This window comes from Canis lupus, chromosome X (assembly GCF_003254725.2).
Source record: "Canis lupus dingo isolate Sandy chromosome X, ASM325472v2, whole genome shotgun sequence".
In the NCBI taxonomy this organism is placed as follows: Eukaryota; Metazoa; Chordata; class Mammalia; order Carnivora; family Canidae; genus Canis; species Canis lupus.
The window spans coordinates 83,116,097-83,137,806 of NC_064281.1; the positions used below are offsets into that span (position 1 = coordinate 83,116,097).

Sequence of the window (21,710 nt, forward strand, 5' to 3'; positions counted from 1 at the left end):
GTTCTAGACTAGTCCATGGTAACTCCAGAGCAAGGAGAAGATTCAGATGGGTATGGTAGTAACTCCGAGCAGCTTTAATTCCATTAGGTCTATGTTTGAGCAGGAAAAAATGGCTGCACAGCACAGCCAGAAGCAGTCCTAATTACCCCAATTTATTAAGCCTGCAGAGCACCCAACCCTCTCCTGAGCTATGCCCCTCAATACACTGAAGCTACCTAGTATGTCTCAACTTCATTCTCTTAAATAGCTGGCTGCATAATCTCTGCCATGGGTAGGGGAAATAACATTCCTCAGGCAGGGACTGCTTGTCCATAACAAAGATATCACAAAACATGTATTAACATTATTATTTCTATTTTACAGACTGGGAGACCAAGGAATGGAATGGTTAGGTAACTTGGCCAAGGTCACAGAGCTCCTCAGTAGAACGGCCAAGATCTGAATTCATGCTGGTGCCAACAACTATGTGCTTAACAAGGATGCCGTTCTGTATTCCAAGAAAAGCCCCTTCACACCCTTCCTAGTCAATCTCCCCACTTTTCATGCATGTGCAGTTATCTAGCCAAGAGCAATGCCATGTTTTGTTTGCCTGGTTACCATTTATCCCCCCAAATACAATTTTTTTTAAATTTTTTATTGGTGTTCAATTTACTAACATACAGAATAACCCCCAGTGCCCGTCACCCATTCACTCCCACCCCCCGCCCTCCTCCCCTTCTACCACCCCTAGTTCGTTTCCCAGAGTTAGCAATCTTTACGTTCTGTCTCCCTTTCTGATATTTCCCACACATTTCTTCTCCCTTCCCTTATTTTCCCTTTCACTATTATTTATATTCCCCAAATGAATGAGAACATATAATGTTTGTCCTTCTCCGACTGACTTACTTCACTCAGCATAATACCCTCCAGTTCCATCCACGTGGAAGCAAATGGTGGGTATTTGTCATTTCTAATAGCTGAGTAATATTCCATTGTATACAATTTTCATATGGTTTAAGTTCATTGTCCTGACCAACCAGAGCCCAACATTGTTTTCTATGTTGCTTCCCCAGCCTCCCACCTTTGTAGCACATCAATAAAAGTACACAAAATTCCGTGCAAACATTCAGTGCAAAACTCTGAGACCTCCCTCCATCTCTAGCTCAGCTGTCCCCTTCCAATACTCTCAGCACTTCTCTCATCCCCAGCACTATTGCCTTCCCACCAATAGACACTCATCATGGCCAGAGGACAGGTCACAATCTTTGGGGCAGGTAGAAATGTAGGGAGTAAATACTTCAAAATAAGCATAGTTTAGGGACAATGAGTGGCTCAGTGGTTGAGCATATGCCTTTGGCTCAGAGCATGATCCCAGGGTCCCGAGATTGAGTCCTGCATTGGGCTCCCCACAGGGAGCCTGCTTCTCCCTGTATATGTCTCTGCCTCTCTCTCTGTGTGTCTCTCATGAATAAATAAATAAAACCTTTTTTTAAAAAGTGTAGTTTAAGCACATACGTGACTAGCAGAGTGTCTAAGAGAAAAGACTTTGGGATTACACAGCTCTGGGTTGAAATTCTAGCTCCACTAGCTATGTCATCCTAGCCAATTTACTTAACCTCTTTGAATTGCAGTTTGAGTTCTTAAAATTTTAGATAATAATTTGTCTCTCTCCAGGGGTCATGAGGATTGAATGAGATTATAATAAACACCAGACACCTATTCTGAGCTCTCAATTAATAAGCATAATTACCTATAAAGCAGTAAACACAAGTCATTTTTGGCAAACAGTACTAGTTAACTTTGCCGATGTTGGTGAACAATGAGAGAGAAGTCTGGAATGGCAAATTGAGACTAGACCAAGGTAGGTCTTAAAAGATTAGAAACATTTTGGAAAAATGAGAAGTGAGAATATTTGCATATAGAGGAGGGAAAGGGAGAAGAGGATAAGGGGAGAGGAGAGGAGAGGGGAGGGATGGAAAGGATAGTGGAAAGGAGATGGGTAGGGGAGCAGAGTAGAAGGGAGGGGGAGGGGTGGGTACTGGCAGGGAGGGGGAGGGATGGAAAGGGGAGGGGAATGGAAGGGAGAGGAGGTAGGGAAGGGGAGGAGGGGAAGAGTCGAAGAAAGGGAGGGCGCAGTGGAAGGTATGGTGGAGGGGAGCAGAGCAGAAGAGGGGGTGGGGACTGGCAGGGAGAGGGGGAGGGAAGGGGAGGGAAGGGGAGGATATGGGAGGGGTCAGCGGAAGGGAGGGGGCAGCAGAAGGGAGGGGGAGAGGAGGTGAGGAAGGGGGGAGAGAGAGAGAGAGGTTGCCTAAAAAATGAGCCAAATTGAGCAAGTTACTTGGAATTCCTCTGTAGTTCATAAATGTTCTGTTTATTGTCTAGAACTCCCATTACATTGTGAACGTTATGTGGAGAACCTTGCATAACGTGGTAGTCCATAGTAAGTGTTCAATATTTTTTGAACAAACAAGTGAATTACGATGATGGGGGTGCTAAAAATAGAGTCCAAGAATTCAAGCATAGATGACTGAAAGAATACAGAAGATTGGAATTGCAGAGGAATTAAGGAGTTTAAATTTTGGACTCTTAAGAGTTCGAGAAACCTGTAAAGCATTTCTGCTGTTCATATCTAGTGAAATTCCATAAGCGGAACTGGACATCGACGGTGGGGGCTGGAGATGTGTCGTGAAGATTTATTAGCATATGAATAGCAGTTGAAGTCACGTGGGAGGAAGGAGGTTTTTAAATAAGAGACACCCCCGGAAGTGACGCCAGTAAGAAGGGCGCAGGGGAAGAAAGTCAGTCTGCCTGCAGTTGAAGGTAGTTTGAAGAGCGGAGCGCTGTGGGGGGCAAATAAGATTCAAATATGAGAAGATTCAGAAGAGACTGGGCTCATAGAAGGGACTCAGGAAGATACCAAAGAAGGAGAGAATATTTTGATGAGCCAGAAACCAGCTATTCGAGGTAAGACTATAGCGATAGCTAATTGATTTAACCATGCAGAAGCTGTTGGTGCCTTTGAGGTGAACGGTTTTAAAGGATGCTGGAGAGTGAAATCAGGTTGTAGTGGTAGTTAAATTGCTTGAGCTTGAACCCCAATTAGTTTGTGACTCTCAGTGGGTTCCTTAATCACAATGTGCCTTAGCTATAAACTGGAGATGGTTACCTCATAGCATTATTAAAGTAATAAGTGAATATCGATTAAAATGCTTAGAAAATTACATTGCTCGTGGTCACCACGCAGTAAAATTTTAGTTGCAGTTAGAAAGTAGGCTGCAGAAGGTGGTGAATGGCAAGGTTTGCTAATCTTCATTTGGAGTCTGAGACCAAAATTTGGGCATGAAGGAACTTGATAAGCCTTTTCTTATGAATAGCAGAAAACCAAATCATGAATAATTTTAGGAATGCTGCTGAGACCGTTGGGATTCGATTTAGTGAGGCTAGATTCTTCCAGAATGTTCCAGAACTTTAAACCGTTCTTTGCCAGTCATGCGCAGTGTGGTGGCATCCCTCCCCAAACTCCACCCCTTTTTCCTATAGTCTACAGTTCCAGTAGGTGTCTCCTCGCGTTTCTCGTTGGTCTTCTGCTATCCTTGGCCCCGCCTCCTGGCGCAAAGAAGTCCCCCTATTGGGCCATTTAGATTTTTTTTTTCTTGTCCCGCTTCGTGAGGGAAATGGATACTTTTACTTGGAGTATCTAGTTTACGAAAGCAGAGGATTTTTTTCTTCCCAACCAAGTAGATAAATAGCAACCAAATGAATAGAGGAGGCAGATGGGAGGGTACGGTCGGAACTGAAGGAAGTGTACTTAAGGTTGGAACATCGGGGTGCTTTTAACAACGGACCGAGCTACTTCCGGGAGAGAATGGGCGGGTAGAGAATTCGGCGTTTGGCGGGTTTAGCTGTCTTCCTAAATTTTGGTCCTGCAGCAGCCGAGGGCGCCCGACACGTGAAGAGGTAGTGACGCCGCCACTGCCGGAACAAGCTGCTTCGGGGTCCCTCATGGCCACGTCTGTGGTGAGTGCTGGGGCCACTGCAGGGTGCCGAGGCGCCGCGGCTCGGGCAGCTGAGGGGAGGGGCGCTGGGGCGGGCAGCCTGGTGGTCACGTGGTCCCGTGGCGAATCAGGGCCGGGCCCGCTGGGCTCCGGGGCGGGGCCCGCTTTCTGTAGCCCCCTTGGGTCGCGAGCCCACAGATTCCCCCGCCGCCCCCACCCCTTGGCGTCCGTGCAGTCCCTTTCGATTGCTGCCAAGGACCCCGAGATGAGAGTTGGCGGGAAGCGGAAATGTTGGGGTCTGTTTATGGCTTGCGATTTTTTATTCTCTATCATCTCCCTCTCTGAATGACTTTCGATATCCTGACAGGGAAATGAAACGGATTCTTAATTCAAATAATAGGCTGGGCTCGGCGAATGGCTGGGAGAAAGGTACCTATTAAATCATCCGGCAGAAGAAAAACCCCAACAGCATTTCTCTCCTTCGGTTCGACAATTCTTTACAAATGCCGGTGAATTTTTCCGTCATGTGTAGAAGTTTCCTAACTATATAGTTTTTCAAGCATTTCATCGAACTTCGTTTTATACTCCATTTTTTCCCCCACTGAGTAACTCTTTGTCCTGAGTTCTGGCTTAAAGAGGGAATTCAGCACTTCCACCACCACCCTGCCCTTTATAAGGTTCAGACCACATCGTTTTTTTAAGGTGAATGTTTTGTAAGATATTGGAAGCGTAAGGTACTTCCAGTACCAGTTACCAAGCAAACATAAATTCATATTTGAAATGAGAAAAAAATTCACTATTGAGGGATGAGTATGTCCTAAACACATGTACTTTAAAATGGGGGAAAATAAAAAAACTGGAAACTTTTGAACCCTGACCTTTATAATGTCCAAATATCGATGGAAGAATGTGAACTGTGTATGCAGCTACAAAGTGATTGAAATACGTGACCAGCTTTTGTTCGTTTTCTCTTTGTTAGGAGTTGGAGGGGTGGTAATGTGCACTTCTGAATTTTTTCTTCTAGGACTTTAAAACTCACGTAGATCAGGCATGTAGAGCTGCTGAGGAATTTGTCAATATTTACTATGAGACAATGGACAAAAGAAGACGGGTGAGCCTTATAGACTCTACTACACTTTGTTAAGTACCAGGGTTTTTTGTTTTGCTTTTTGTCTTTTTGTAGCCATCCAGTCATCTGACTTGCATAAGTGATAACTGTGGGCTTGTTCTTTAAAAGTGCATTTTTTAAGGGAAGGATTGGTTATGATACTCTGGAAATGTGGGCTCTGGAGTCCCTCTCTCAGCTTTGCATTTACCTAACTCTGTGACCTTGGGTAAATTGTTAATCTCTCTTATTCTCTAGTTTTAGGGAGAGTAAATGGGAATTAACTTACTGCACTTGACATGGGGTTTGACATATATTTACTCAAATATGTTACCTTTTTTAACGCTGTCATTCAGCCAGTATACTTAAAACAGTATCAGTGCTAGTGAAGGAGTGTGCCATTACAGGGAATGTTCCTTGAACTGTTTAATTTCATATATTATTAATTTCTGATTAAAGCTCAAAGCTGTAGTTGGCACTCACAAACAGGATCCACATGGCTTGGATACTTTAAGTTTTCAACAGAGCAAGTTACTTCATCAGCTTTTTTTGTTGTGATTTATCCTTGAGTCCTATCTTCTAAGTTAACTTTCAGTATGTGCTGGAGTCTTGCCTAGGTCTCTTATTGGCATAAGATTGTTTTAGAGAGCTTTCCTTTATGCTGCATGTACAGAAATTAATCTCTAAGAATTTCTATTTTTTTAAGGTAGAAGATAAAAGAAGCTTCTGGTACAGCACAAGGGCAAGGGCCTGACAATGGATGTTTATTGTGTCTTGCTGCTTTCAAAAATAAAGCAGCAAAAAAAAGGCAACATAGTTTTATTACCAGAGTCCAGATAACAGGCTGTTCTTTTAATCCAAGTGAAATTTTAGGATTAAGCAAATGTGTCCTGTGACGCTTAACTCCTGTAACTAACTCTTGTGCCTAAGGGGTTAACTGTTGAATTTTGCTTTATCTGGGCCTTAACTTACCTGACTTAGCAAAGACTGCATTGGCAAGTACTTTTGATTCCTTTGAACAAAATAGGCTGTTTGAGTAGTAGTAAAAGGAATTTTTCCTAAAACATAGGACATCAAATGGCTCAAACATTAAGTGGCTCACGTGTATATAAACACTAGGGCTGAAGTGTACCGGTGGAATCTGATTGACATCTTGAATTCTCAGAACTGGAAACTAAAGGGAGACTAAAACTGGTTTGGGTTGAAGCTTGTAATCATTTAATTCATTTTAGCAAACAAAGTAAAACTCTAAAACCCTCTTTTAGTTTGGATGCACAGTGTTTTCATGGCTAAAGTGAGATGATATCTATTAAAGTCAAGGTGATAAGGCATATGCTTTGTTCCCGTTATCTTCTAGTGGGAGGGGAGGGGCGCTGAGGAGAGAGGAGATGGAGGTAGGTAGAACCATGGAAATGTCTATATGCCTCCTGTAACCCTTCGATCCATTTCTATAAAATGCTTCCCCAGGAACAGAAATCTTTACCATTTTTTCCCTTTTTTTTTTCTTTAAGGCACTAACCCGGCTGTATCTGGAGAAGGCCACTTTAATATGGAATGGAAATGTTGTTACAGGGCTGGAGGCCCTAGCTAATTTTTTTGAGATGTTGCCTTCTAGTGAGTTCCAGGTCAATATGTTAGATTGCCAACCAGTTCATGGTAAGACCATGGTCTTTCAGTGTCGTCTTTTTTCCTTTAGTGAGCACTGAGCTTGAACACCAAAAGCAGCAAGCAACTTTTAGCCATAGAAGCAATTACTCTTTGAACAACTTAAAAATGAAAAATTCAGTCAGATCAAACTTTTGGTCTTCCTTTAGTTCCATCTCATTCCAGAGGACCGCAAGTAGGTTTTGATGGATTGTGTGCTTATGGTTTATTAGAAGTTAGTGAGAAATTAAGGCTTAATGGGATTTTGGTTGATGGGAGAAGACCAATTATCCCTTGTCCCTATATAAACAGCTGCGTTTTGTACCTTGAAATGTTTCCAGAAAAAAATTATACCAATATCTGATTAATATGTTTTATTATCTTAAAACCTGCTGAAATTTGATGGAAGAAATTTATTCTGTTACACGAAAAAATGATTTGGCAAGAGAGAATTTGGTTCAAAGTAGATTGATGCGATATGTAAGATTAACCTCTAGGTAGGGTCCTAAGTGTCAGAAGTAGTAGTTTAGGGTGATTTTTCCCCCCTTCATAGCTTAAGAAAGCATAAGAAAAAGCTCTGTTAGAAGCCCTGTGAAATATTAATGAATACAGTAACCGAATGGTCCTGTGCTGGGTATAAGCTCTTCATTTTGAAACTTTACCCTAAATCCTTCTGGACTAAAAATAATTTTAATATGCTTTGAAATGATAATTTTCTACCTCTAGGGGCACATGCTCAATATTGTCCTCAAGGCAAAGAAAGTTTATGAAAGGTTTTTTCTGTGTTGTGTTTGAAGCAATGTAGTTTAAGCCGGAAAATCTGCTTAGAGATAGAAACTGATCTCTTTTTTTCTATGTGGGCAAAGAGCAAGCTACTCAGGCCCAGACTACAGTTCTCGTTGTGACCAGTGGAATTGTGAAGTTTGATGGAAACAAACAACACTACTTCAACCAGAACTTCCTGCTGACTGCCCAGTCTACTCCTAACAACACTGTGTGGAAGATTGCAAGTGATTGCTTCCGTTTCCAAGATTGGGCTAGTACTTAAAAGGGGGCAAAAGTCCATTCTTCTTTGGTCCATTAGTTCCAGCAACAGAAATTTATGTGAAGTAATTCATTTCATTATGGAAGCACTATAAACTAATAAGTGCTGAAACTCTGTTTTCTTTAATACTTTTTTTATTCCTAGCAGCACCTTTTTTAGCAGCTGCCTGTTTGGATCATTGCCCTTAAAAGCTTTAATGCTAGTTTTTTACATGCCTTATATACATTTCACTAATAACATTCTTACAGTAATACTGTACACATGGTCTCTGTATTAATATACTCACTGTGAGCCCAGCCTATTGCAAAAATGAAATTCTTTTGTAATACTATCTATGGGATATCAGCACAAAGTAACTCTCTGGGAAAAAGTGGAGTTTTTTGGTCATTGTTACTAGCTTAATTTCTTAGTAAGACACATACCTATTTTCAGTATTGCTGGTAATGCAATTGTAATGTAAGGCTTTTCCAAATCCATTCAGTGAAGGCATTACTAATTTAGGTTTGCATAGCTACTCTGACATACTAACACGTAGAGATGTTCGGTAGTCTTTCTTCGTGTTAAGTGTTTTATGTTGGCATGTTTTCTTACAGAGTGAATCTACTAAAACGTTCCCAGTTGATACTTGAGTATTGGATTACTCAGTGATTTAAAAGCAGAACTACTTAAAAAGATTTCTCTTGGCAGCTCCAAGTTTGTAACTTTAGGTAACAAATGATAGTAGGACTCATAGCTTTAATGGGAGAATGGGGAGTGAGAAATGGAGAGATCCAAGGTTGGCCAAAAATTAAGAACGGTGGCCAAATGGTAAATGTTTGGTACTTGTTTTCTACCTCCTAAAAATGTAGCCTATTTTTAGGATTTAAGTCATAAATTAGCCTTCTAAATGGTCCTACGTGTGAGAAGCAATAACCCTGACCCTGCAGGGTCTGACAGGAAAGTGGGAAACCAAGCCATTGCTCTCTCTTCGGGACACTCTTCACTTCTAAGTCTTCCATGTGAACTTCAGGCCAGAAGTCTCCTATGTATTACCCACCCCCTGAAATAAGTGTTTTCTTTGTTTTACACTGTTGGCTGTGTTTTTCTTTCTTTTTTACTTATTTAAAGTTAAAATTATTTAATATGATTTGTTTTTCTGTTGAGCAAATAGAACTATTGTAAGGCATGTTCCTGTCATGTGGCTAGCTCTGTCTTTTTAAAGAGCAAATAGAGGACAGCAGATTTTCATAAGCCCCTACACTTCAAAAGAACAAATTGATTCATGTTATATCTTGACATATAAAGAGAAAAGGCTAGCTTTGGTTTTTGTAAAACTTTAAAGTTTTCTCCATGCTTTTGTTCATCATTTCGGTGTTTTTAAGTGAAAGGTGCCAGCTTCGTTTCTCCATTGCAACTCAAATATAAGGTTTCTTATCGCTTACTTTGGAAAGCAGAAGTTCCTTTACCCTTGACCCAAACTGCATGTTTCACTTCTGATGTGTTAACAGAATAGAATTAAATATTGGAAAAGGGGGTGGAACTGAAATTTAGACCCACAGTCTCTTATACTGCTGATCAAAACTTAAACATTATAGTCTACTCAGAGTGAGCTTATTCTCATTTTAGAATGGCTGTTTACATCTATGCCTTCAGCAGCAAATAATCAGTGCCTAACACTGACCTTTCCCTGGTAGAGAACAATCTCAAGTAAAAAGCTGCATATAACTAGCAATAACTGAATTGAGTGGTTATATTGTATGTTTTAAGACTTCTGTATGCATTGCTCTTTCCAAACTCTGTATAACTTTTAAATGGCTGGAACTACTCTTGTATGGACTAAGACTATTTTTGACATGCACATATTTTTGTAACTTGAAAAAAATAAAATTTGCCTTGTGACAAGTTTTCTCAAGCTTGTTTTAAGGTCTTTTGATTTTTTTTTTTTTTGAGACGCCAGAAGAGGTAGTTCTTTACAATATAAAGTTTTTCAGATTAAAAAACAAACACAATAGAATGTTGATAACAGTGGTTGACAACCTAGATTTTGTCTTCTCTCTAGTTCACCTTGTTCTTTTCCTACCAAATAATCACTCACGGGATCATCTGTTTGAGGTAGCGGTGAGGTTTCTGGTGAGATGTTGGAAATTTTAACCTTGGGAAACTTTAGCCCAAATGCTGGGGTCAGCAGGCAGTTAAGCCAAAAGACAGTTGGTTTCCAGAAAGAATGGTTCCAGTAGTGTCAATTCTACATTAAAAATAAGTCACTAGGCACTTGGATGGGAGTGAGAAGAGGCAACAGCCCTTGAAACTATCTACCACTTTTCATTTCTTCACAAATACACTTATTTTTCACAATTAAATATCCCTGAAATTGGTATGGATCCTAAATTTCTGCCAAATCATAGTTTAATTGGCTTCCCCCCCCTTTTCTCAGTTGTACCAAAAATACCGGCACATCTCACAATCAATGGCCTCTTCAATAATACTGATGAAGTGCAGTAACGTATTTCCTCTCTAAAAATGATTAGGAGTCTACTTAGGTCTAAATCTGTGGTCATGTGACTGGATGATGGGCATTACAGAGATCACATGATAGAATGAACACTGGGTGTTGTATACAACTGATGAATCACTGAATTCTACATATGAAACTAATGCACTTATATTTTAATTGAATTTAAAATAAGTAAATAAATAGATTTGGGCATAGTGAAAGGAAAAGGCTGTGAGCTAGTAACTCATGACTCCCGATTCTTTCAAGTTACTTGTATGACTAGCTTTGTATGGCTGGAAGAGCTACAGACCTTATTTAAACATGCATAAGCCTTGTTGAATTGTAGTCTTAACATGTGCCTGGTTTTTGGAAATTACCTGGTAATACAGGATGTGTCAAAAAAGATAATCCCAGTGAGGTTAAAGGGCATATGTGGTGTTTGGGAAAGGAGCAAGCAGTCCAAAAGCAAGAAGATACCATGAGTTGTCTTATTCTGGAATATTGCTGAATTGACTGAAAACTGAGGCAGGAAATTCAGTAGAAGGGAACTTCACTTGCAGATTTTTGTTATTTAATATGGGGTATTTATCCATTGGGACCATAACAAAAGGAGCGGAAACTGAATGGAAAAAAATCAGACAGGAAGACAAAGCATGAGAGACTTGTAACTCTAGGAAACGAACGGAGGGTTGCTGGAGAGGAGGTGGGTGGGGGATGGGGTAACTGGGTGACAGGCATTAAGGAGGGCATGTGATAATACAGGGGTATATAATAAAAATAATACAAGGTATATAAAAGACAAACGTGGTATAAAGGATAAATATCTAGGGGGAAGTGGTAGGACATAGTTGGCTTTTGGATTTAACAGTTGGCTCTATACAATGAAAATATTTCATCCAAACACTTAGCTATCAAACCACTGTATTCTAATATTTTCCACCCTTTTGTCAAATGCAGCTTTCTGTAAAAGAGTTCTCGGTGACCATCTATGGACCATATAGGTCAGTCTTGCTTCCTAGAGAAGCACTAAAAAGAGGGAACATCTTGGAGTAACATATCCGATGAAGGGGTCTTAGGATACAGCTTTCATCTGGATTGAGGCATATGCATCTTCTAGATCAGTGGCTTTCAAAGGTTTTGCTCTAACACACAATAAGTATGAAATATCACAACCCATCACACAGATGCATAAATGTAACAAACTAAATGTTCAAAAGAAAACTCATGCCTACTACTTGTAAGTTGTTTCTGGTACTTTCTATTTCATTGTAATAATTTTTTTAATTCTGATCACAGCCTGCTGAATAGATTTTTACAACTTCTTCGTGGATTGTAGCAGCAGTTTGGAAAGGACAAAAAGGAGCAAGCATGTAATTTTAACTGTCACTTTCTAGTAGGGCTTGGTGTTGGGGTGGCTTCCAAAAAGCAATGTCACCATGACTTACAAGACATCAAAAACTTCCTCCTCTCATATTTGCAGAAGGCCATAAAGGGTGGCATTGTTTTCCTTCCATTCCTTATCTTGCACCCAAAGTTCAAAGCCTAAGAGAGCAACTGTTTAGTCTTTAGGCAGAATCTGAGAGCAGTGTATGTGAGATGAAAAGGACTCAAAATCAGGAGGAGGCCACCCTATTTCAAGTGTCCAAGAATAGCATTGAGGAGGCATTCTGGCAGAAACACCCTAAACGCAGTCTGATAACTGCAATAAACTGTGTTTTGGTCTATTTTAAGTCAATTGTATGTATTTTCCCCTTTCCCTTTTTTCTTGAACATTCTGGACTTTGTGTATTGGCTCCCTGGTTTAACAAAGGCTGTGGTAGTCTCGAAGTCAATCCTGGCCCCAAACCCAAAGGAGATCTGTATTCTAGGGCTGATCTGTGCCTGCTGTGCTGTGTGTGACCTGTGGTGATTCCTGCACTGTGGGCCTGTCTTCAGGTGTTAAATGAAGATTCGCCCTATCTGGCCCACCAGGTAGTTATGAGGGTTGAATAAGAGAAGAATGTGACAGAGCTGCACCAGAGGATGGCTGTATGTTCTTGGCTCAGTCATGGGCTTCGGCCTCTCGCCAAATTCTGTTTCTTTTAGGCTAAAATCCAGTGATCCGAGACTGCCGTCCACAACCACAACTTGCCACTGCCTGTGAGATTTCTTCAACTCCCCAACAAGGCTCAGATTAGATCAATTATAGGACTATTTTCCCATACAAAAGCGATTGAGGCCCTTAAAGGGAAGCAAGAATAGCGATTTGCAGATGTCTTCTTGAGAGGTCTTTCTGTATGGGCAGGGGGGGCGGAGTGTGCCGGTAATGGCCAGGAACATTACTGATTCCAATTCTCTTACACCAGGGCAGGAAATCAGGGAGAGGGGTCTGTAACACTGGGAGCCCTGAGCTTCCTGAGCCACCTGAACTTCGTTCCCCTGTCCTTTTGCACTGATTTCTCTAATCTTCCCTGTCGGTGCCCCCCAGAATTGCCAGTGATCTGGACCCAATCTCAGAGCTAGTAATTCATTGGCTTTGGGTATTGCCAGAGCAAGAAAATGCAAGCCTGGGAGAAGGGACCAGAGGAGAAATTGAGCTGGTGGGGCCAAGGGGGTAGGGTGGGGTGGGGACAATTGGATAGATGTTGCTTTCCAGGCAACTGGAAATAAAAAGGAAATTGGAGAGAGAGACCAAAAAATCGAGCCTCCCTCAGAAGATTTATAATCACTCTGGGGAGGGAAGGCCTGGTGGTTAAGGAAGCCCTTCCACTTGCAGAATAAGAGCTGAAGCTACAAACAAATAGACTCACGCATCTCTGGGAGGTCAGTGGCAAAAGTAGGGACTGGAGGGCCTCCTGCCTCCATGCCCCTTCCTTCCATCCTTTCTGGGGCTCTCCTTTTTCTTCCCAAGGTCCCCAGAGTTGCAGACTCGGGCCTGTCCTCTCCTCAAATCCCTCTTCCCATCCCATCTAGAACTTCATTGCCCTAAGAGTCATTTTCTCACACCCCACCCTCTGTTTTCAGGTTAAGTTTGTTAACTCATAAGCTCACTGTGGAATTGATTGGCTTCTGTGTCTTGGGCTTGTTGCACTTGGTCCGGAAGCAGCTGGAACAATACTGGAACTCAACCGGCCACTAATCTGAGCTCTTTGGACATGTTTTGTGTGTGAGGAATGGGAGGGATTTGATTGATGCCCCTCAAACTCTCCCTTGCAGAAAGCAAACTTCTATATACTCTACTGTGGGCTATAAATGAGCCCAGCATATAACCTCCCAAATATCTTACCAATTATGCATTCTTTTAACTTCTGTTCACAGTGAGGGAGGTCTTTGTTTCCATTGCCACTCTCACCCAGTTGTTAGTGGCCTGAGAACACTTCCAAACCCCATTTATGCCCCCATACCTCTCAGCCTGCAGAGCCCCTTTGGCAGCAGCCAAGGAAAGCACTAGAACGTAGTGTCAGTATGAGCTAATGGGTCAACTTGGAGTCAGAGACATGGAGGTGAAGTGGGGACTTGCCACTTGCTACCTGTGTGATCCTTTAGCAAGTTAATAATCCTCTAGCACAGCCCCTCCTTCCTCATCTACAAAAGGCGGATGTAATACTTAGCTTGCAATACTTCACTTATGGTGAAGCCTGCATGAGCTAAAAGCTGTACTGTGCCTGGCACACAGTAATAACATAGCTAACTGCCATTAACCAGTTACCTACATGTACCAGGCAATGCTGAGCACCTCGCGTGCATTATTATCTCATTTGACCTTAAGAATAGGTGACCTTAACCACTCTGATAGAATTACAGACACTTGATGAATGGTAGTGGATCCTAGAATTGCCATGTCCTACATTCTTAAATCCAAGTCTGAGGGAGACTTAGCCCAATGTATATGTGCGCCCACCCATTGTCTGTCTTTGTGGGCATCTTATTCCTTACCTCCCCAGGTGGAAGGCTCTTAGAATTGAGGGGAAGCGTGGAGAAGCATAGTACACAAGTCACAAGCAAGGGTGAATCTGGGGCTAGTGTCTAGAGGGAAAAATACAATAGCCAAGGGCCGGAGCTGCTCTCACCCCTGCTCCTTGTAAGGCAGGGGGCCCATGCAAAGTTGCAAACTCTGTCTTGGGAATGTTGCCCCGTGAGACTTTGTATTAGCACTGATCTGTCTTGGTACAGCCATGCTGGGCATTTTCTTGGTCCTTAGGGTTAAAGGTGGTGGTGGCTTAGGGACACTGTTCAACTCACTCTTCCAGAAAGAACTTAACGTTTGGGCTGTGAGGACAAGCCAACAACCTCTAGTGGCAGTGCCTGCAGGATGGGCTGCAGCATTGGAGCTGAGGCCATGCTGTTTTGGGGCAGCCTCCAGCCAATGACTGAACATAGCAAAGATGCTAAAGTTTGGCCATTTCAGTCCCTTGCAGGACTTCTCCAAAGGGTTATCCTTGCTCTGGAGCTGTCTCCTGGCTTAGCCATGACTCTCAGATCCATATCACAGTCCGCCCAGCTCTGCTTCTGCCCTTCTGTCCTTTCACGAGTGTCGGGTACATATCAACGTCTGGAGACTTCCCTGCCCAATCCTGCTTCCTCTCTATCTTTCACAGGCGTCCACCCACAATCAACCATTCACTTCTAACTCCATTCCGGTATCTGCTTACGAGAGAATCCAAACTGACCCAGGGGTCTTTGTCACCTGTCCTTTGTTGAATTGAACCACTAGTCAATATTGAGAGTAAGTGGCTGGTGGCTTCTCAAGCAGGTACCCTAGTAGCCTGTTTGCCCATTGCCACAGAACCTTCCATGGGCAAGGGAAAAAGAAACAGGAGACAAGGACTCATTGAAAAGCCCCATACCCAGGTTATGGGTGAAGCTTCCCAGCCACTTGGGCAGAAGGCTGGAGTCCTGGCTGATTGCATTTGGCTCTCTGAGAATTGGAGTTGAAGAGGGAACAGAGAGACACTTAGGCTATCCAGGGCTGGCAGGCAGGGGCAAGAGATGGAGGATGGGGGCGGGCAATGCTGGGGGATGGGAGGAGAGCCCAGATAGCACTGTTAGTATTCACCAAGGGACCACGGCATCCTGGCATCCTAGAATGCTGGCATCTTAGCATCCTGGCAGCAAAATCTGCACTTAACCCATGCTTTCCAAACACAAACTGGCCTGCTGGAGATTTTTCCTTATGCCTGGGCCTTCTGTCCCACCCCACCACTCACCCTTGTCTCGTGTGTTCTCGCACCACAGTCCCAGAACAGAGATTCTGAAACCAGTCCGGGGTCCACAGACCTGGGACATCAAGAGGGAGGGCTGTGATCTCACAAGGAAATGAGAATTTATCTGAGGACAGAGACTATAGCTTTCACCAGTGTCTCAAAGGAGACTGTAGTCCTAGAGAAATTACAAACTATTGGTCCAAGGTAAGTGAGACCATTTTTATGGATTCCCTAAGTAGACCTAGCACAAAATAGGAGGCCCCCAAATAATTGCTACGTGAATGAATGCCTAGAAAAAAGAACTATGGGTAGCAAAAAGAGATAAGGTATAAAATACTTCGTGTGGTACCTGACACACCATAAGCAGTTAGTTAAAAAATACAATTATTGGGCAGCCCGGGTGGCTCAGCGGTTTAGCACCGCCTTCAGCCCAGGGCGTGATACTGGAGACCCGGGATCGAGTCCCATGTCCGGCTCCCTGCATGGAGCCTGCTTCTCCCTCTGCCTGTGCCTCTGCTTCTCTCCCTCTCTCTCTCATGAATAAATAAATAAAATATTGTAAAAAATACTATTATTATTATTATTATCTTCACCATCATCATGTGGTCAATTTTTAAATGGGAACCTGGACTCCAGGCTGACTGAACAATAGCATATTTAACCATATTCTGTCACTGGGCATACCAGGTGTCTCCACTTACTTTCTTACAGTGTAACACCAAATATCTTCTATATATATTTTTGCACACACCTGTGAGCACATCTAGAAGATCTAATTCTAGAAGTACAATTGTTAGGCTAAAAGATATGCACATTTTTTAAAGATCTTATTTATTTATTCATGACAGACAGAGAGGGAGAGAGAGAGGCAGAAGGAGAAGCAGGTTCCTCGCAGGGAGCCTAATGTGGGACTCAATCCCAGGACACCAGGATCACGACCTGAGCCAAAGGCAGATGCTCAACCACTGAGCCACCCAGGTGCCTCGATATGCACATTTTAAATCTTGATTAAAACTAGCAAAATTCCTTCCAAGAAGGCTCTATCAGTTCACATGCTCACAACATGGATACAAGTGCTCATTTTCCCAAAACTTTAGCCATGTTGGACACATTAATTTTTAAAAATTTGCCCAACTCATTAGTGAGAAAATGTGTGTCTCAGTTTGTATTTCTTTAATTGTTAGATAATTTGGTAACTCCTAAACTTATACCTCTAGTTTTGACCTCCATTGTTGTACTGAAAACTAATTGCCTATTCCCATGTCTAATGGACAACTCTAACTTAATTTTCACATGTTCCAAATCAAAATCCTAATTTGGAAATTTTTCTTAAATGGAAAACTAAAGTATATACAACAAAAACATTTAAGATGGGAAGGAGTTAACATGTGTAAACTGAAGTCCTGATCTTGTCGTCCAACCTGCTGTACCTACACCATGCCCCATCTCTGTAAATGGCAACTCCATCATTCCAACACTCAGGCCAAAAGCCTGAAGCCATCCTCAACTCCTCCCTGTCTCTCACACCCCACAGTCTGACCACCTCTCATTTCTTCCACCAATACCATCCTGGTCTCTACCAGGATTATTATTCAAGCCTCCTACCTCGTCTTCCTGGTCCCATCCCAGCCTATTCCCAACACAACAGCAAGAGTGGTCCATTAAAAAACACAAGTCAGATCATGCCACTCCTCTGCTCAAAACCCCCCACTATCTCCCCATGTAATTCTAAGTAGGAGCTAAAATTCTTTCAATGGCCTTAAAGGGCGTCATGGTTTGGCTCCTGCTCATCATAGTCAGGGTCTCTCTGATCACATCTTTCTTGTACTCCCTCCATTCCAACCCCTTGGCCTCTGTGCTAAATGTGGGTCACTCTAGGGAAGACTCCTTAAAGCTTTTTCTCCTGCCCACCACACTGTTTCACCAGATAACCTTGTACCTCATCCCCACAGTTCAGTTCTCTTCTGCTCAAATGTCATCTAGTCAGAGGTCTTCCCTGCCTATATGTATTAGTCAGAGTTCTCCAGAGAAACAGAACCAACATAGAGAGATACAGATATACATATAAACTAGATCATTCTATCATCTATCTATCTATCTATCTATCTATCTATCTATCTATCTTTCTATCATCTATCTATCTTATCTATCTTATCTCTATCTATCTACCTATCTATCATCAAGGGTTGGAGAGAGAGGGAAGAGAGGAAGAGGGAGGGGTAAAGCAAGAGCGGGGGAGGAGAGAGAGATTATAAAGGAGAGAGAGAAATATTATAAAGAATTGGCTCAGAGGCTGAGAAGTTCCCAGACCTCCTGTCAGCAAGCTGGAGACCCAGGAGAGCTGATGGTATAAGTTCCACTCCAAAAGCCAACAAGCTCAAGACCCAAGAAGAGCTGATGTTTCAGTTAGGGATCAAATACTGGAAAAGACCAATGTTTAGCTCAGTCAGGCAGGAAGAGTTCCCTCTTACTCAAGCCTTTTGTTCTATGTAGGCCTTCAACTGATTAGACAATGCCCACCCACATAGGAGGACAATCTGCTTTACTCAATCTACCTATTCAAATATTAATCTCATCCAAAAACATCCTCACAGATACCCCCAAATAATGTTTGACCAAATATATGGGCACCCATGGCCCAGTCAAGTTGACACATAAAATTAGCCATCAACCAACCTTTCTAAAAAAGCACTTTCTTCATAACTCTCTATCCCCCTACTCCATTTTATTTTGTTCCAGAGCAGTTTTCACCACTGATATATATCTAGTTTTTACTATTTTCTCCGTCCACTGTAAGCTCCAAGGCAGAGAAATTGCATATTTTGTTCACTGCTGAATCCCTAGCACCTCTTTTTTTTTTTTAAGATTTTATTTATTCATGACGGGGTGGGGGGCGGTGGGCAGAGGGAGAAGCAGGCTCTATGCAGGGAGCCCGACCTGGGACTCGATCCTGGGTCTCCAGGATCAGGCCCTGGGCTGAAGGTGGCACTAAACCACGGAGCTACTCGGGGTGTCCTCCCTAGCATCTCTTACAGTGCTTGGCATATAGTAGTTGCTCACTAAGTATTTGTTCAATAAATGAATGATTGAGTTAAGCATGAGTGAGTATGAGCATTTATAGTGCTTTATCTGTGAAATACTGCTTCATGTTCTTTGCTAGTTTTCCACTAAACTTTCTTTGTCTTTATCCTGTTGATTTTGATACCTTTGGCCATGCAGATATATGTATTTTTTAATTCGCTCAAACATACCACTCTTCTTTTTTAAGTTCTGATGTTCATGATCACCTTAATGCAGTATTCCCTACCCCCAAATTATAAATATATCCTCTCGTATTTTCTTCCAGAACTTACATACATTTGGGGATATTTTATTTTCTTGGGCTTTTATAAAGTTTAGATTCATTTGAATTTTTCACTAGATATAAGTTGTAAGATAGAGGACTAACTTTATTTTTTGCATTCCTATTTTAGGAAAATGTATATCAGGCTCATTGGTATACCTGGCCAGCAAACACTGAGTTCATAACTCAGTGGACTTTCCTGCCAATCTGTGCCATGGAGAGAAGTGAGATATCCTCCACCCACCACCACTCTCTTCTATAGTCAGATGAGAAACCAAGAGATTAGGGAGAAAAGCTTTGAAATAGAACTCTGGACAGAGGAGGGTTGAGTGATTTTTTTTAAAAAAGATTATTTATTCAAGAGAGACATAGAGAGAATGAGGGAGGAGCAGCAGAAGAGGGACAAGCAGTCTCTGCACCGTAGCTTGGAGCCCAACACGGGGCTCAATCCCAGGACCCTGGGATCATGACCTGAGCCAAAATCAAGTCAGATGCTTAGCCAACTGAGCCACCCAGGCATACCTGAATCTAATTCTTTTTCATGCTGCCACAAACACCTTAAAGTGCCATTCTACTATCACTCCTCTCTGCCCCACTAGGCTGAGGATTAAAAAAAAAAATCTCAAATGCCTTTGTCTTTCTTTCAAAATCCTCAGCATTTCCTTTCCCACACTCCACATCTCTCTCCACCTCTCCAGTTTGGTAGTAAACAGAAAAATAGAGAGAGGCATGTACCTTAGGCCCCTTCATCAGCCCGACATTTGCTGGCAGACCCTGGCTTTGCTCTGTTCCCCAGCACATGTCTGACCTTTGCCTGCTCGTATGATCCCATCCCATCAAGTCCAAATGGGAACATTTCTCTCATGTTATCACCATGTTCCTCCTCATCTTATCACCATGTTCCTCCTCTGTCTGTAAGAGGTCAAGAATACATTTTCTACCATTTTCCGTTGTGAGTGGCCAGAGGTTGTCCTTTCCTCTCCACGTTACAGCCCTCTTCCCCTGGAAATCTTTTATATCTGCAACCCAAGCTTTCAGTCCCTGACATCATCTACCACAGATCCCATTGCTTGTTCCAAGTCAGCCTAGGGCCCAGTTGTGAGAAGACCTACATCCAGGGATAAGTTTACTCTGGCCCGTGAGGTCTGCTTATTCCACATGTCCCCCTTATTCCGTGTTCACTGATGTCACTTTGGTAACTTGAAATCAACCACGGTTTAAGTATTTACACCATAAAACTTGGAAAATGCTACAAACCGGAGCTCCTCCTCATCTCTTAGAAAGCCAGTTGTCAGTCATTTACTAACAACCAAAGGAGCCTGGCTTTGATGTTGGTTATAAAAGGGGTGGAAAGAATCTTGTTACACACCATTCATTCTAGGCACCAGTTCCATGAAATTTCCTGCAGTACCTTTCCTCCTGCGAACCCTTTCTAAACCTACAGAGTAACATAGAGCCCCAGCTTCTAGATGAAACAAGGCTCCAGTAGCCCTAGTGCTGGGGAAATGTCAGTCTCTTCTTTGGATGAAAATGCTGTGAAAATATGTTCCTGTCGTCGCACTGAGGTTACCTGGATTGCTTCAATTCTCAGCACCATTTGGCTAATGGTTCTGCTGCCAAGGAGAACAACAGTCTTCCACAGTAGCCCCCCAGGTGTCAACCCCTAACCCTCACCCCAGACCACCACCAAAAATCTAATCAAAACCTTATTTGGAAAAAAAAAAGAAAAAAAAAAAAAACAAAACCTTATTTGGGGGATACCTGGGTGGCTCTGTAGTTGATCATCTGCCTTTTGCTCTGGCCATGATCCCAGGGTCCTGCGATGGATTCCGACATCAGACTCCTCCCAGAAAGCCTGCTTCTCCCTCTGCCTATGTCTCTGCGTCTCTCTGTGTCTCTCATGAATAAATAAAATCTTAAAAAAAAAACCCAAGACAAAAAAACATGTTTGGGATCCAGAGGATGGTGGGTTTGGTCCTAGTCTTACTCACAGGGTTCCTGGAAGTTCTTTTCTTTTTCTCCTTCTCTTTCCCCGACTCTAACTTTATCCCAGTTCTGTCTCTCATGCTTGAGCTAATAAGTTTTGTTTTGTAGTTGTCTGGGTAATTTGAGGCAGTAAGTCCAATTTGCTTTGATTCTCACATCTTTCCAGCTCGTGTGATGTTTTATCTGCTCAGCTGATCCCAATGTAGAAGTTCCCTGCTTCCCTGCCCAAATTCAGCACCTTGGACCCTACAAGCACAGAGTGGTAGTGTTGATTGAGACAACTTATTCCAGGAATTCCACACAAATTCCAAATTTTTAATCTCTGATTGTCATCATGCTAGGCAGTGATATTTTATATCATAAACTTTTTGCTGTAGGAGTGAGTGTCTTAAGCAGATAGTATGTAATGAAAGTGTCATTCCGAAACAAAGATAAAATAAGAATATTCACAGACCCAAGAAGGAATGGTGGGAATATACAATGGTAAACATGGTAACTCCGAATAAACACTGTCTGCTTGTATTAAATGAAAAAAAGGAATGTCTCATTTGGGGGATTTAAAAAGAACCAAATTATGATGCTGGATAAGTCAGGGGAGTGTGATGAACTGAATCATTCTAAAAGGCTCTCGTGTTGATTGTGATGTGGGTAAAATATTATTTGATTTTAAACCTTGCTCAGGTTCATGTGCCTGGGAAAATTCCAGAACTAACCACTAAAAAATCAGAAATGGAATATAAATTCCAAACCAATAGAGGAAAAACACTATAATTTTCTAAATAAACAGAAATAAGATCAATCTCTCTAAAAAAGGTAAGAGGAGAAAAGACAGGACATAAAATTAAGATGATAGAAATAAGCTCAGATACCCGAATAATTACAATAATATACATGGGGTGCTCAGTGGTTGAGCTGCATCTGTCTTTGGCTCAGGGCATGATCCTGGGGTCCTGAGAT

General features: G+C 42.2%; 1 protein-coding gene across 4 annotated transcripts; it reads left to right on the forward strand.

Moving 5' to 3' along the window:
- Positions 1 to 2,748: 2,748 nt before the first annotated feature.
- Positions 2,749 to 9,659, forward strand: NXT2 (nuclear transport factor 2 like export factor 2). 4 transcript variants are annotated; one of them, XM_025431505.2, is made up of 5 exons: positions 2,749 to 2,943; positions 3,909 to 3,996; positions 4,999 to 5,085; positions 6,591 to 6,735; positions 7,590 to 9,659. In XM_025431505.2, exons 1-5 carry the CDS (start codon positions 2,846 to 2,848, stop codon positions 7,769 to 7,771), a joined length of 600 nt encoding a protein of 199 aa, XP_025287290.1. In that variant the 5' UTR covers positions 2,749 to 2,845; the 3' UTR covers positions 7,772 to 9,659. The 4 variants fall into 4 exon arrangements, with proteins under 4 accessions (XP_025287290.1, XP_035567970.1, XP_025287292.1 ...); XM_035712077.2 differs by lacking the exon at positions 2,749 to 2,943 and adding an exon at positions 3,774 to 3,792; XM_025431507.3 differs by lacking the exons at positions 2,749 to 2,943; positions 3,909 to 3,996 and adding an exon at positions 4,142 to 4,270.
- The last annotated feature ends 12,051 nt before the right edge of the window (positions 9,660 to 21,710 follow it).

Excerpts from the sequence above, each read along its gene's own strand:
- NXT2 (XM_025431505.2), top strand. The coding sequence starts at position 2,846 with ATGAGAAGATTCAGAAGAGACTGGGCTCATAGAAGGGACTCAGGAAGA. Across the intron at positions 3,997-4,998 it reads CCCTCATGGCCACGTCTGTG|GACTTTAAAACTCACGTAGA; the intron begins GTGAGTGCTGGG and ends TTTTTCTTCTAG. Across the intron at positions 6,736-7,589 it reads AGATTGCCAACCAGTTCATG|AGCAAGCTACTCAGGCCCAG; the intron begins GTAAGACCATGG and ends ATGTGGGCAAAG.